We start from the raw sequence: 15,959 nt of genomic DNA on the forward strand, positions 1-15,959 counted from the left end.
ATACGAGGACAGTGCAGGAAGGTGGAGTTGAGGTAGAAGGTCAGTGATGATCTTATTGAATGGCGGAACAGGCTCGAAGGGCCAAATGGCCTACTCCTGCTTAACATTCCCACTGAGTCTCGTAGTCACGCAGCAGTTTGGAGGTCCCGGGCAGCTCGTTCACTGGCTTTGAAATGGAAGAAACCGCGCATACGTGATAATTTTAATGTACCGTGCAGCCAGTTAAAGGGCCTGCACACAAAAAAATAATTCGAGGGAACATTGCTCCTACTCCTAGTTCTTATGCTGTTTGAGATCAATTAGTATCTGAATAATAGTGAGTTTCACCAACAAGAAGTGATGCATCATTACCTTGTCTCAATAACTTGTCCCGCTGGTCAAGTACCCTGTATTTCTCCTCAGGATTAACGGCAACTGTGCCAATCAGATGAGCGAGGGAAGAAGGTAGAGTTGCTGCACGCTCAGATACGGATGCCTGATCTTCCATCCCCAGTGATTCCTGGGATTCATTCTCAGGCTGCAGGCTCTTTGAAGAAGATGCTTTCTTAACTGGCGACCTGCGAACAAATCCAATTAACATCCGATTTTTTAAACCCCAATTCTTCCCATATTTCTTCCCTCAGTTAGCCCCTCACATTCATTTTGCCCTTAAAAGAGGATGCTGGATCATGCATGTGAACATCTTCATACAGCACATTGATGAACCCACCTACAGCTTTACAGAATCCACCACTGCCCTAGATTGACAAACTCAGCCAGTGTTAGCCCTGGGTAATGTAGGCATTGGCTCCACAAGGATTGTTGGACATTATCTGGACATTGAGTTTTAATATTTCTCACTGCAGAAAAAAAAGCTGGAAGCCTTTTATGGGAGGGGCCCAGGTACTTTTCCATGTTGTACTTGAAATCCATGTCTGATGGGTGGGGGTGGTCTGAGAAGTTCCAATGGCCAGGATAAGGAACTCATCACAGGTAATGGGCAAAGAAGGTCCATTGTTAAGCAATGTGAACTCGTCAGAGTTAGATCAGATATGAACTGATCGGTGATCAAGTCATTACCTGGATGAGAGAACCCCGAGAGGCAGGAAACCAGAATAGAATGCCATTAAGCACCAGACCGGTTGGAAATGAAATGCCAACACTGGACTCAAAACACGAAGCCTCGAAACAAGGAAAAACTTTATTGGGCCAGAAGAAGCCACACAAATAGGAAGCCTCGAAACAAGGAAAAACTTTATTCGGCCAGAAAAGGCAAACGAACTGGGGATATAAAGGGGGCTGTATGGTCACAGCTCGCTCTCTCACTTCGCTTCTACAAGAGCCGAGCAATTTGTGTGGAACGGAGAGAAGAAACCAGAAGAGGCACATTTTCACCAGGAGAAGCAGTGAGTAAGCCAACAAATCGGTGAGCATCATCCCTGCCCACATATCTTTAAGATCACACCCAGTGTGAGGAGGTGTACTGGGTTCTCCCAACCAAGCCTTAGAAAGGTTTTAGTGGAGAGGTTTTGCTGCAAGGACCATAGGGGTACGCCCAGCCGGTCGGTACAGATTCGGGGGTACACTGTGAATCTGAGCAGAGGGTTTAGATGTTGGGTACTTCGGGATAGGGGCGGTTTAGACACGCCAGGGTATTGTATTGTACTACATCGTCACTGTGTTTACTTGTAGTTTTGCTGTGTTGAGGTAGCTTTAATAAAGCATTGCCGATTGAGACCAAGGTATTTGTCTGTAACTCATTCATCTGTTCAGTACAGTAATCACTCCCAGGTCTAGAACTATTGTAACGTAGGGGTGCATCGAAAACACCCAAGAGAAACCACTTACAGTAAATCCACCAAGGGTTACACTGGGACCCTCCCCTGGATAAACCAACCCAGTGTTAGCCAGGACCCTCCCCTGGGTAAACCCACCCAGTGTTAGCCAGGACCCACCCCTGAGTAAAATCACCCAGCATTAGCCCAGGACCCTCCCCTGGATAAACCCATCCAGTGTTAGCCAGGACTCACCCCTGCCCTAGACTGACAAACTCACCCGGTGACAGAGGCCACCCCATTGAAGGTCATCTTAATAACAGAGGTAATGTATTGTGTGAATTGAAATGAGAACTTCACTAGCACAAGAGATGATAACAATAAGGCAGGCGGACAACGAACAGTTAGGACAGTTGCATTTCGTTTCTTGTACCCAACAGTATTGAAAAGCAATTGGCCATGGCCTTCAAAGCGGAGGTTAATACACACAATTTCATTCCACAAATCAGTACAGAAGGTTGTCTTAATGTTCTGATGGAGATTGGCCAAAGCACTTCTTTCACCTCCAGGACCCAAGTCTTTTTACATTTTGTCGACTCACAAATCTGTGCTAGTCTTTCCCACAACTCCATGTTTGAACTTCTCCATCAGGTTTCTGCCGTCCCACAGCACCAAATGACCTTAACCAAAGTCACAAATGACATCCTACGTGACTGATTAACTATCCCACTGCATCCTCTCTCATCCTCCTCCTTGGTTGTCTAGCTAAGTCTGACTGCCTTGGTTCCATACTTTTCTATACAAAACCAGAGCATCTCCAGCAATGGCTTTTCTCTCATCCCATTGCCTCTGGAGTCCCCCAACAATCTATATGCTGCCCCTTGATAACAGCAATTTCCACTTGTACGATGAGGACACCCAACTCTACCTCTCCATCATCTCCCTCAGCCAGTGTGTGGTCAACCTGCTTATCCGACATCAAATCTTGGATGAGCTGCAGAATCATCCAGTTTCAACTGGGAAGACTGAAGCCATAATTTTCAGCCCCTGCCATAAACTCCGCACTCTTGCCACTGATTCCAAACATCCGTATCATCTGTTTCAGCCCATCTGCTGCTGAAACCCTTATCTATGCCGGTCACCTCTAGACTCAACTATTCCAATTCTCTCCTGGCCGGCTTCACATCCTCCATAAATCTCAGCTCGTCCAAAATTTTGCTGCCTGTATCCAATCCCACACCACTCACCCAACACCCATAGTTCGCTGACCTACATTGGCTCCCAGTCCTCCAACATTTCAATTTTAAAATGGTGCATCCTCTTACTTAAATTTCCTCATGGCCTCACTCCTCTCCATCACTGAAACCTTTTCCAGACCTAAAACGCTCACTTCCCCTAAACATTTGGTTCCCCCAATTCTGACCTTTTTTTCTGAATATGCCTCTGTGAAGTACCTTAGGATGTTTTTCTACATTAAAAGGAACGATATAAATACCAATCGTTAAACAAAATAATTGACTACTGGAAGCTGGCTTTCTGTTGCCTTTTGGAACCTTGTAATATTAATCTGAATGGAACTAATACACCAGTAGTCAGATGTTATCCCTAATCTATGCCAGGTTCGATGACCTCAACCAGAGTGGGTGTTGGAGACCAACAATTGGCTTCAGTACACCTGTACCAGAGAGGAGAAAGATCAACTAGACCTTCTACCCCAAATCTCTACCCAGCTGAAACTGTGCGTATGGACATGTGTGAGGGCCAGATCAGACTCAGCTGTGATGTCTCCTCAGTCGAATGCCCTGCCAATACTCATAAGAACACAAGAAAGAGGAGCAGGAGTAGGCCATTTGAACCCTCGAGCCTGCTCCGCATTTAATAAGATCATGGCTGATCTGATCTTGGGCTCAGCTCCACTTCCCTGCCTGCTTCCCATAACCCTTCACTACCTTATCGCTCAAAAATCTATCTATCTCCACCTTAAATATATTCAATAACCCAGCCTCCACAGCTCCCTGGGGCAGAGAATTCCACAGATTTACGACCTTCAGAGGAAATGCCTCCTCACCTCAGTTTTAAATGGGCGACCCCTTATTCTGAAAGTATAACCCCAGTTCTAGAATAGCCCACGAGGGGAAACATCCTCTCTGCATCTATCTTCTCGAGCCCCCTCAGTATCTTACATGTTTAAATAAGATCACCTCAACATTCTAAACTCCAATCAGTATAGGTCCAACCTGCTCAACCTTTCTCCATAAGTCAACCCCTTCATCTCCGGAATCAACCTAGTGAATCTTCTCTGAACTGCCTTCGATGCAAGTATATCCCTTCTTAAATGAGAACAAAACTGTAGGCAGTACTCTAGGTGTGGCCTCACCAATACCCTGTAAAATTGTAGCAGGACCTCTCTGCTTTTATACTCCATCCTCCTTGCAATAAAGGCCAACATTCCATTTGCCTTCCTCATTACTTGTTGTACCATACTAACATTTTGTGTTTCATGCACAAGGACCCCCAGGTCCCTCTGTACTGCATCATTGTGTAATCTCTCTCCATTTAAATAATAATTTGTCTTTTATTTTTTCTGCCAAAGTGGATAACCTCACACTTTCCCACATGATACTCCATCTGCTAATTGTTTGTCCATTCACTTAGCCTGTCTATATCCCTTTGCAGATTTTTTGTGTCCTCCTCACAATTTGCTTTCCCACCCATCTTTGTATCGTCAGCAAACTTGGCTACATTACACTCGGTAAATAGTTGAGGCCCAGCACCGATCCCGGTGGCACTCCACTCGTTACTGTTTGCCAACCGGAAAATGACCCATTTATTACGATTCTCTGTTCGTTAGCCAATCCGCTATCCATGCTAATATATTACCCCCAACCAAGTGAGCTCCTATCTTGTGTAGTAACCTTTTATGTGGCACCTTATTGAATACCATCTGGAAATCAAAATACACATCCACTGGTTCCCCCTTATCCACCCTGCTCGTTACAGCCACAAATAACTCCAGCAAATTTATCAAACATGATTCCCCTTTCATAAAACCATGCTGACTCTGCTTGATTGTATTACGCTTTTCCAAATGTCCTGCGACTGCTCCCTTAATACTGGACTCCAGCATTTTCCCAACGACAGATGTTAGGCTAACTGATCTATAGTTTCCTGCTTTCCGTCTGCCTCCTTTTTTAAATAGGGGTGTTCCATTTGCAGTTTTCCAATCTGCTGGGACCGCTCCAGAATCCACGGAATTTTGGTAGAATACAACCAATGCATCCACTATCTCTGCATCCACTTCTTTTAAGGCCCAAGGATGCAGGCCATCAAGTCCAGGGGACTTGTCCACCTTTAGTCCCATTATTTTACCGATTACTTTTTCTTTACTGATAGTGATTATTTTAAGTTCCTCCCTTCCTATAGCCTCTTTTTATTGGGATGTACTTAGTGTCTTCTACCATTAAGACCCATACAAAATATTTGTTCAAAGTCTCTGCCAATTCCCTGTTCCCATTATTAATTCTCCAGGCCCATCCTCTAAGGGACCAATGTTTACTTTAGCTACTCTCTTCCTTTTTATATACCTGTAGAAGCTCGAGACTACCTGTTTTTATATTTTTTGCTAGTTTACTCTCATAATCTATCTTCCCTCTATCATTTTTTTTTAGTCGTCCTTTGCTGGTTTTTACAAATTTCCCAAACCTCCGGCCTCCCACTAATCTTGGCAATTTTGTATGCCATTGTTTTCAATTTGATACCATCCTTTTCTTCCTTAGTTAGCCACGGATGGTTCTCCCTTCTCCTAAAATCTTTCCTTCTCACTGGAATATATTTTTTTGTTGAGAGTTATTAAATATCTCCTTAAATGTTTGCCACTGTTTATCAACCGTTTTACACTTTAATCTATTTTCCCAGTCCACTTTCACCAACTCTGCCTTCATATCTTTGTAACCGTCTTTATTTAAGATCAGGACATTGGTTTGAGATCCAACTTTCTCATCCTCCAACTGAATTTGAAATTCAACCATGTTATGATCACTCTTTCGTAGAGGATCCTTTACTATGAGGTCATTTATTAATCCTGTCTCATTACACAGTACCAGATCCAAGATAGTCTGCTCCCTGGTTGATTCCGCAACGTATTTTCAAGGAAACCATCCCAAGGATACACTCTTATCAACTCTTCCTCAAGGCTACCTTGGCCAATTTGACTTGTCCAATCAATATGAAGATTAAAATCACCCACGATTATTGCCATATCTTTCTTACAAGCCTCCATTATTTCTTGATTTATACTCTGTCCAACGTGTAGCTACTGTTAGGGGGCCTATAGACTACGCCCACCAGTGACTTCTTCCCTTTATTATTTCTTATCTCCACCCAAACTGATTCAACATCTTGATCTTCTGAGCCAATATCATTTCTCACTAATGCACTGATCATCATCATCATCAAGGCTGACACATGAAGAATAGATATGGCAGCTAGTTGCTGGAATGACTGGCATCCATGGAACCATAACCTCGAACAGATTCATGATAGAAAGGTTGGGAGATAAAAACTGGTGACAAAAGGAGGAAGAATTAAAAAGCGACCTACATGTTAAAATTTCCTCCTGCACACTTTATTTTGGATCACCATTGTCAGACCTCTAAATGGTATCTCAATAAGATTTTCTCCATTATACACTGATCTGTCATACAGACAGGCCTGCAGCTACATGTCTGCCCTAGCTCCAAATCTCCATAGCTATAGCTCCACAACACTAATGCACTGAGGGAAATTCCCTTTCTCCTGAGCTTCTCTGGGCAATGCCATGGGAGATCCACAACATGTGTAAAATGGCGTCACCTGTTCACAGTACTTCCTGCAGCACAAGATCTTGTGGTTGGATTGCGCAGAGGCGAGTGCTCAAAATTAGCTTTGTCCATGCTGCACTTCCCTTCGTCTCCTTTTGGTATGTCCATTTCTTCCCGACAAGACTTCTTTCCAGGACCTAGAGGTGCGGGGACAGGAGGAGGGAAAAACTGAAGTTATTACTTCATAACTATGAGATATCAGTATAGTCTTTATCCAGGCTTCATTTTGTTAATCCACCACGTTTGATGCCCTAGTACCCATTAAAATGATTACTCTCTCCCATGCTGGCCGTTCCCCCTGGTACAACCCCCATCTTCATTCCCTCAAGTCAAAAGGGCGCAGACTTGAACGGATGTGGCGGACAACTGGTTTAGCCATTATCGCCAGATCTGGCTCAAACACATAACATTATCTGTTCCTACTCTTGCCTACAAAAACTGCTCACTATTCCAGGATCATTCTGGATTGCAAAAATAACCTCCCGCTCCTATTCTCTACTGCTAACTATCTCCTTAAACCCCTCTCCTGTCTCCATCACATTCACCAACAAGTGTGAGGAGTTCATGGACTTCTTTGTCTCAAAGATTTAACATAACAAATAGCAGGAGTAGGCCATATGGCCCCTCAAGCCTGCTCCACCATTTAATAAGATCATGGCTGATCTGATCATGGACTCAGCTCCACTTCCCTGCCCGCTCCCCATAACCCCTTATCTTAAATTTATTCAATGCCCCAGCTTCCACAGCTCTCTGAGGCAGCAAATTCCACAGATTAACAACCCTCAGAGAAGAAATTTCTCCCTCATCTATGTTTTAAATGGGCGGCCCCTTATTCTAAGATCATGGCCTCTAGTTCTAGTCTCCCCCATTAGTGGAAACATCCTCTCTGCATCCACCTGGTCAAGCCCCCTCATAATCTTATACATTTCGATAAGATCACCTCTCATTCTTCTAAATTCCAATGAGTAGAGGCTCAACCTACTCAACCTTTCCTCATAAGTCAACCCTCTCATCCCCAGAATCAACCTAGTGAACTTTCTCTGAACTGCCTCTAAAGCAAGTATATCCTTTCATAAATATGGAAACCAAAACTGCACGCAGTATTCCAGGTGTGGCCTCACCAATACCTTATATTGCTGTAGCCAGACTCCATTGCATTTACACTCCATTCCCTTTGCAATAAAGGCCAAGATACCATTGGCCTTCCTGATCACTTGCTGTACCTGCATACTATCATTTTGTGTTTCATGCACAAGTACACCCAGGTCCGGCTGTACTTCGGCACTTTGCAATTTTTCTCCATTTAAATAATAACTTGCTCTTTGATTTTTTTTCTGCCAAAGTGCATGACCTCACACTTTGCAACATTATACTCCATCTGTCAAACTTTTGCCCACTCACTTAGCCTGTCTATGTCCTTTTGCAAATTTTGTGTGTCCTCCTCACACATTGCTTTTCCTCCCATCTTTGTATCGTCAGCAAACTTGGCTACGTTACACTCAGTCCCTTCTTCCAAGTCGTTTATATAGATTGTAAATAGTTGGGGTCCCAGCACTGATCCCTGCAGCACCCCACTAGTTACTGGTTGCCAACCAGAGAATGAACCATTTATCCCAACTCTCTGTTTTCTGTTAGTTAGCCAATCCTCTATCCATGCTAATATATTACCCCCAACCCCGTAACCTTTTATGTGGCATCTTGGCAAATGCCTTCTGGAAGTCCAAATACACCACATCCACTGGTTCCCCTTTATCCACCCTGTTCATTACATCTTCAAAGAACTCCAGCATTCGAGACCATCCAATCAGCTGCCTCTGCGAGTTCCCTTCCTTCACCTAGCCCACAGGGCCAAACTTCATCTGAGACTCCCACCTGCCCTAGCCCTAAACTCATATCTTTCTCTAGTTTCTCCTTGATCTCTCCAAACTCATCTTGTCCATGAGACCCACTTCCCGCTCCCTTGACTCTATTCCCACTAAACTGCTGACCACCCAACTTCCTTTTTTGGCTCCCATGTTAGCCAATATTGTTAACGGTTCTCTCTCCTCGGGTACTGTTCCCCCTCTCCTTCAAATCTGCTGTCATCACCCCTCTCCTCAAAACCAAACTTGCTTTTCTTGCTACCTATCACCCCACCTCCAATCTCCCTTTCCTGTCCAAAATACTTGAACGTGTTGTCGCCTCCCAAATCCATGACCATCTTTCCATGAATTCAACATTTGAATCCCTTCAATCTGGTTTTTAACCACTGCCACAGTACCGAAACGGCTCTCATCAAAATCACAAATGACATCCTTTGAGAATGTGACAAAGGTAAACTATCCCTCCTCATCCTTCTGAACTTTCTGCAGCCTTTGACTCAGTTGACTACTCCATCCTCCTCCAATGCCTCGCTAGGTGGGAGTGCACTTGCTTGGTTCCATTCTTATCTTTCTAATCGCAGCCAGAAAAATCTCCTGCAATGGCTTCTCTTCCCACTCCCGCATCGTTACCTCTGGTGTCCCCCAAACCCTGCCCTTGGCCCCCTCTTATTTCTCATCTATATGCTGCCCCTTAGAGATATCATCTGAAAACACGGTCAGTTTCCACATGTATGCTGACTACACCCAGCTCTACCTCTCCACCACTTTTCTCGACCCCTGCTTAGTATCTAAATTGTCAGATTGCTTGTCCGACATCCAGTATTGGATGAGTAGAAATTTTCCCCAATTAAATATTATCTTTGGCCCCCCATTATCTTTGGTCCCAATGCATTTAGGGTTAGCGTTCCCTAACGACTGACTCCATCCCTCTCCCTAGCATCAATTAGAGGTGAACAAGACTGTTCGCAACCAAGGTGTCATATTTGACCCTGAAATGAGTTTCCAGCCACATATCCGCGGCATAACTAAATCCGCCTTTTTCCACCTCCGTAACGTTGCCCGCCTCTGCCTCAGCTTTTCTGCTGCTGAAACCCTCATTTCATGCCTTTGTTACCAGTAGATTTGACTACTCCAATTCACTCCTGACCGGCCTCCCACATTCTACACTACGTAAACTTATCATCCAAAGCTCAGCAGCCCGTGTACTAACTCGCATCAAGTCACGATCACCCATCACCTCTGTGCTTTCTGATCTAAATTGGCTCCTAGTTAAACAATACCTCAATTTCAAAATTCTCATTCTCATTTACAAATCACTCCATGGCCTTACCCTTCCCTATCTCTGTAATCCTTTTCAGCCTCACAACCCCACAAGATGTCTGCGCTCCTCAAATTCTGGCCTCTTGAACATCCCTCATTATAACTGCTCAACCATCGGTGGCCGTGCCGTCAGCTATTTGGGCCCGAAACTCAAACTCCCCCCCCCCCCAAACCTCTCTTTCCTCCTTTAAGACGATCCTTAAAACCTACCTCGAAACAAGCTTTTGGTCATCTCCCTCAATTTCCTCTTTTGTGGCTCGGTGTCAAATTTATCTGTTTTGTCTTATAACACTTGTGAAGCACCGTGGAATGTTTTACTACGTATAGGTGCTATATAAATAATAAAAGTTATTATTAATAATCGCATCCTACAGGCTAGCAGGACCCAAGCATCGGAAAAACTGCAGTCCTGCCACATTCTTGCAGTTAAACAATAACCACCCTGACTGCAGCAGAGAGCTTGTCCCAGGGAACCCCTATGGAGTTCATTAAAACAGACAATCCAGTAGCAGCTAGAGTTCCTACATTCCACACTGGGGTAGAATGACACTCTGAGCTCCCAGTGCTGGCCAGGCCACCAAGGAGGGAAATCAATCACTACCAGTAACGGAAGAGACCCTAGACCAGACCATCTTTTCGTCAGAGAATGGTGCTGAGGGGAGGAAAAAGAAAAACAAAAAAGTGTGTGTATTTTTGCAAAATGCAGTGCTTGCAAAATAATATTTAACATATGTGAAGTAACAGTAAGCTCCAGTCCGGAATTAAAAATACATTGCACCTGCCTTCTTCCTACAATTTGCAGCGTTTTAAAAGCCAAACTTAGCATTACCTAATCGCTACGTGCAAGTTTCAGCTTGGCTTAGTGGTAGCACGCTTGGCTCAGCCAGGGGGAAAATTCAGGCCCCATTCCAGAATTAATGCATATAGACACATAGAAATTTATGGCACAGGAGGCCATTCTACCCATCGTGCCTGTCCTGGCTGATGGAGCTATCCAGCCTAATCCCACTTTCCAGCTCTTGATCCGCAGCCCTGTAGGTTACGGCACTTCAAGTGCATATCCAAATACTTGTTAAATGTAATTAGAGTTTCTACCTCTACCACCCTTTCAGGCAGTGAGTTTCAGATCCCAACCACCCTCTTAGTGAAAAAAGTTCACCTCAATTCTCCTTTAATCCTGCTACCAATTAGTTTAAATCTATGCCCCCTGTTTATTGAACTCTCTGCTAGAGGCAATAAGGTCCTTCCTATCCACTCATTATTTTATACACCTCAATTATATAGTGCAGTACTGAGGGAGTGCAGCATTGTCAGCGGTGCTGTGTTTCAGATGAGATGCTAAACCAAGACCCAGTCCACTTATTCAGACATGAAAGATTCAATGCCACTACAAGAACAACAAATCCTCAGTGTCCTGACTAATATTTATCAATCAACTAACACCACCAAAGCTCTTCATTACCATCTCTCAGGCTGATATTACACTGCCAAATACCAATGCCAGATCCGGACACATGGGTCTCACACAACCTGCACTTCACCAAAATAGAGTCACTTTTGCATGAAAAATACCACAAAAATGTGTCATTCTGATTCATATTAAACATTCAAATTTAGAACTGACATTGTTTTGTTTATACAAAATGGAGCAGAAATGATATTGCATGGGTTAATGATGTCCCGTGAGGAGTAAGTTGTATGTACCAAGGCCAGCAGCTGGGAAGATCTGGCAAATTTACTTTGGTGTTACCGTGAGCTATACAATACCTGTATGTGGCATAAACACAGCCCAGTATCTTCATAGAAACATAGAAACATAGAAAATAGGTGCAGGAGTAGGCCATTCGGCCCTTCTAGCCTGCACCGCCATTCAATGAGTTCATGGCTGAACATTCAACTTCAGTACCCCATTCCTGCTTTCTCGCCATACCCCTTGATCCCCCTAGCAGTAAGGACCTCATCTAACTCCTTTTTGAATATATTTAGTGAATTGGCCTCAACAACTTTCTGTGGTAGAGAATTCCACAGGTTCACCACTCTCTGGGTGAAGAAGTTCCTCCGCATCTCGGTCCTAAATGGCTTACCCCTTATCCTTAGACTGTGACCCCTGGTTCTGGACTTCCCCAACATTGGGAACATTCTTCCTGCATCTAACCTGTCTAACCCCGTCAGAATTTTATATGTTTCTATGAGGTCCCCTCTCATTCTTCTGAACTCCAGTGAATACAAGCCCAGTTGATCCAGTCTTTCTTGATAGGTCAGTCCCGCCATCCCGGGAATCAGTCTGGTGAACCTTCGCTGCACTCCCTCAATAGCAAGAATGTCCTTCCTCAGGTTAGCAGACCAAAACTGTACACAATACTCCAGATGTGGCCTCACCAATGCCCTGTACAACTGTAGCAACACCTCCCTGCCCCTGTACTCAAATCCCCTTGCTATGAAGGCCAACATGCCATTTGCTTTCTTAACCGCCTGCTGCACCTGCATGCCAACCTTCAATGACTGATGTACCATGACACCCAGGTCTCTTTGCACCTCCCCTTTTCCTAATCTGTCACCATTCAGATAATAGTCTGTCTCTCTGTTTTTACCACCAAAGTGGATAACCTCACATTTATCCACATTATACTTCATCTGCCATGCATTTGCCCACTCACCTAACCTATCCAAGTCGCTCTGCAGCCTCACAGCATCCTCCTCGCAGCTCACACTGCCACCCAACTTAGTGTCATCCGCAAATTTGGAGATACTACATTTAATCCCCTCATCTAAATCATTAATGTACAGTGTAAACAGCTGGGGCCCCAGCACAGAACCTTGCGGTACCCCACTAGTCACTGCCTGCCATTCTGAAAAGTACCCATTTACTCCTACTCTTTGCTTCCTGTCTGACAACCAGTTCTCAATCCATGTCAGTACACTACCCCCAATCCCATGTGCTCTAACTTTGCACATCAATCTCTTGTGTGGGACCTTGTCGAACGCCTTCTGAAAGTCTAAATTTCTCCCAGTCCCCTCTTTCCAAATGCACTGCTATGACATCCTTAATAATTGATTCCATCATTTTACCCACTACCGATGTCAGGCTGACCGGTCTATAATTCCCTGTTATCTCTCTCCCTCCTTTTTTAAAAAGTGGGGTTACATTGGCTACCCTCCACTCCATAGGAACTGATCCAGAGTCAATGGAATGTTGGAAAATGACTGTCAACGCATCCACTATTTCCAAGGCCACCTCCTTAAGTACTCTGGGATGCAGTCCATCAGGCCCTGGGGATTTATCGGCCTTCAATCCCATCAATTTCCCCAACACAATTTCCCGGCTAATAAGGATTTCCCTCAGTTCCTCCTCCTTACTAGACCCCCCGACCCCTTTTATAACCGGAAGGTTGTTAGTGTCCTCCTTCGTGAATACCGAACCAAAGTACTTGTTCAATTGGTCCGCCATTTCTTTGTTCCCCGTTATGACTTCCCCTGATTCTGACTGCAGGGGACCTACGTTTGTCTTTACTAACCTTTTTCTCTTTACATATCTATAGAAACTTTTGCAATCCGTCTTAATGTTCCCTGCAAGCTTCTTCTCATACTCCATTTTCCCTGCCCTAATCAAACCCTTTGTCCTCCTCTGCTGAGTTCTAAATTTCTCCCAGTCCCCAGGTTCGCTGCTATTTCTGGCCAATTTGTATGCCACTTCCTTGGCTTTAATACTATCCCTGATTTCCCTTGATAGCCACGGTTGAGCCACCTTCCCTTTTTTATTTCTATGCCAGACAGGAATGTACAATTGTTGTAGTTCATCCATGCGGTCTCTAAATGTCTGCCATTGCCCATCCACAGTCAACCCCTTAAGTATCATTCGCCAATCCATCTCAGCCAATTCACGCCTCATACCTTCAAAGTTAGCCTTCTTTAAGTTCTGGACCATGGTCTCTGAATTAACTGTTTCATTCTCCATCCTAATGCAGAATTCCACCATATTATGGTCACTCTTCCCCAAGGGGCCTCGCACAACGAGATTGCTAATTAATCCTTTCTCATTACATAACACCCAGTCTAAGATGGCCTCCCCCCTAGTTGGTTCCTCGACATATTGGTCTAAAAAACCATCCCTTATGCACTCCAGAAAATCCTCCTCCACCGTATTGCTTCCAGTTTGGTTAGCCCAATCTATGTGCATATTAAAGTCACCCATTATAACTGCTGCACCTTTATTGCACGCACCCCTAATTTCCTGTTTGATGCCCTCCCCAACATCACTACTACTGTTTGGAGGTCTGTACACAACTCCCACTAACGTTTTTTGCCCTTTGGTGTTCTGCAGCTCTACCCATATAGATTCCACATCATCCAAGCTAATGTCCTTCCTAACTATTGCCTTAATCTCCTCCTTAACCAGCAATGCTACCCCACCTCCTTTTTCTTTTATTCTATCCTTCCTGAATGTTGAATACCCCTGGATGTTGAGTTCCCAGCCCTGCTCATCCTGGAGCCACGTCTCCGTAATCCCAATCACATCATATTTGTTAACATCTATTTGCACAGTTAATTCATCCACCTTATTGCGGATACTCCTTGCATTAAGACACAAAGCCTTTAGGCTTGTTTTTTTAACACCCTCTGTCCTTTTAGAATTTTGCTGTACAATGGCCCTTTTTGTTCTTTGCCTTGGGTTTCTCTGCCCTCCACTTTTCCTCATCTCCTTTCTGTCTTTTGTTTTTGCCTCCTTTTTGTTTCCCTCTATCTCCCTGCATTGGTTCCCATCCCCCTGCCATATTAGTTTAACTCCTCCCCAACAGCACTAGCAAACACTCCCCCGAGGACATTGGTTCCGATTCTGCCCAGGTGCAGACCGTCCGGATTGTACTGGTCCCACCTCCCCCAGAACCGGTTCCAATGCCCCAGGAATTTGAATCCCTCCCTGCTGCACCATTGCTCAAGCCACGTATTCATCTGAGCTATCCTGCGATTCCTACTCTGACTAGCAGAGTAGCTTCAGACTGGGAAGGGTGCAAACTGCAAGGGCTGAGGATAGGGAGAATAGAACATAAACTCTTCCTGTAACTCACTGCTTTTCTTCCGTTGCCAAAATATTTCAATCTGATGCTTGCGTAGCGACTTCCCTTTTTTCTTTGCACTGGATGCAGATGCCTTTAAAAGAAAAATGTTCATTGTAACATTCTCCTAATCTACAAACATACTTGCAAATGCTGAAACTTTTTTGGGTTTTGGGTTACAGTGTTAGTCTATCCTGTTGCTATCAGGTTTGCGAAAAACATTTCCTTTCCCTCCCAAAAAATGTGTCGGTTGTCAAATGAGGGCAGGACCTGGTTCGACTGCAATTCTTCCTGCAAGACATAAATAGCCAGGTAATACTCACTGTTTGTACTCACACACTTGGCCACCTGGATGAGGTAGCAGAGGACAATCAGGACCTGTACAAAGAGTCAGCACCTTCTAGCGTAAGGGTGGGGAGGCTTAAAAAAAATTGGAAAAAGACAAACTAACCAAGCGTCACATTGTCTTATGTACCCCTCTGGAAGTCATGAAACAAAAGATTATACAGCACAGGAGGCGGCCATTCAGCTCATTGTGTCTATGCCGCTCTTTGAAAGAACTATCCAATTAGTCTCATTCTCCTGTGCTCTTTTCCCATAGCCCTGTAAAACTTACAATTCACTTAAAAGTTACTATTGAATCTGTTTCCATCACTCTTTCAGGAAGTTTATTCCAGATCATAACATAAAAAAAATGTCCTCATCTCCCCTCTAGTTCTTTTGCCAATGATAATAAATCTGTGTCCTATGGTTAACATCTCTCCTGCCACTTGAAACAGTTCTTCCTTATTTAGTCTGTCAAAGCCTTTCATATAGAAGAAGAAATACAGCTAAACCTATCCTCTTAAATTTAAAGCAAAGATGGGCATGGAAGTATTATCAGATAAGTTGTGTTATTCTGCTTTTTGTTCAATCAGTCACAGGACTTAGAGCACCAATTCTAATAATCGCAGGACAGAAGTTGGATCAACAGTGTTTGGAATTATCTATCGGAGAATTGATTTAATGATATAATGAGACATCTAGAGACTGATTTAACTTTTCAATTACTGAAGTTCTGATTTTAAATGTACTTATAATTATTTGAAATATTAATCATTTTTTGTTTTA

General features: G+C 44.0%; 1 protein-coding gene across 1 annotated transcript in view; it reads right to left on the bottom strand.

Moving 5' to 3' along the window:
- The window catches only part of mcm3ap (minichromosome maintenance complex component 3 associated protein), a 132,871-nt gene that overhangs the window by 105,842 nt on the left and 11,070 nt on the right, over nucleotides 1–15,959 (bottom strand). The window contains exons 3-5 of the mRNA XM_070876281.1: nucleotides 14,862–14,943; nucleotides 6,606–6,750; nucleotides 352–557 (exon numbers count right to left, since the gene is read on the bottom strand). Coding sequence (XP_070732382.1) covers nucleotides 352–557; nucleotides 6,606–6,750; nucleotides 14,862–14,943 — 433 coding nt within the window. The remainder of the gene's footprint in view (nucleotides 1–351; nucleotides 558–6,605; nucleotides 6,751–14,861; nucleotides 14,944–15,959) is intronic.

Source organism: Pristiophorus japonicus, chromosome 3, assembly GCF_044704955.1.
Source record: "Pristiophorus japonicus isolate sPriJap1 chromosome 3, sPriJap1.hap1, whole genome shotgun sequence".
NCBI lineage: Eukaryota > Metazoa > Chordata > Chondrichthyes > Pristiophoridae > Pristiophorus > Pristiophorus japonicus.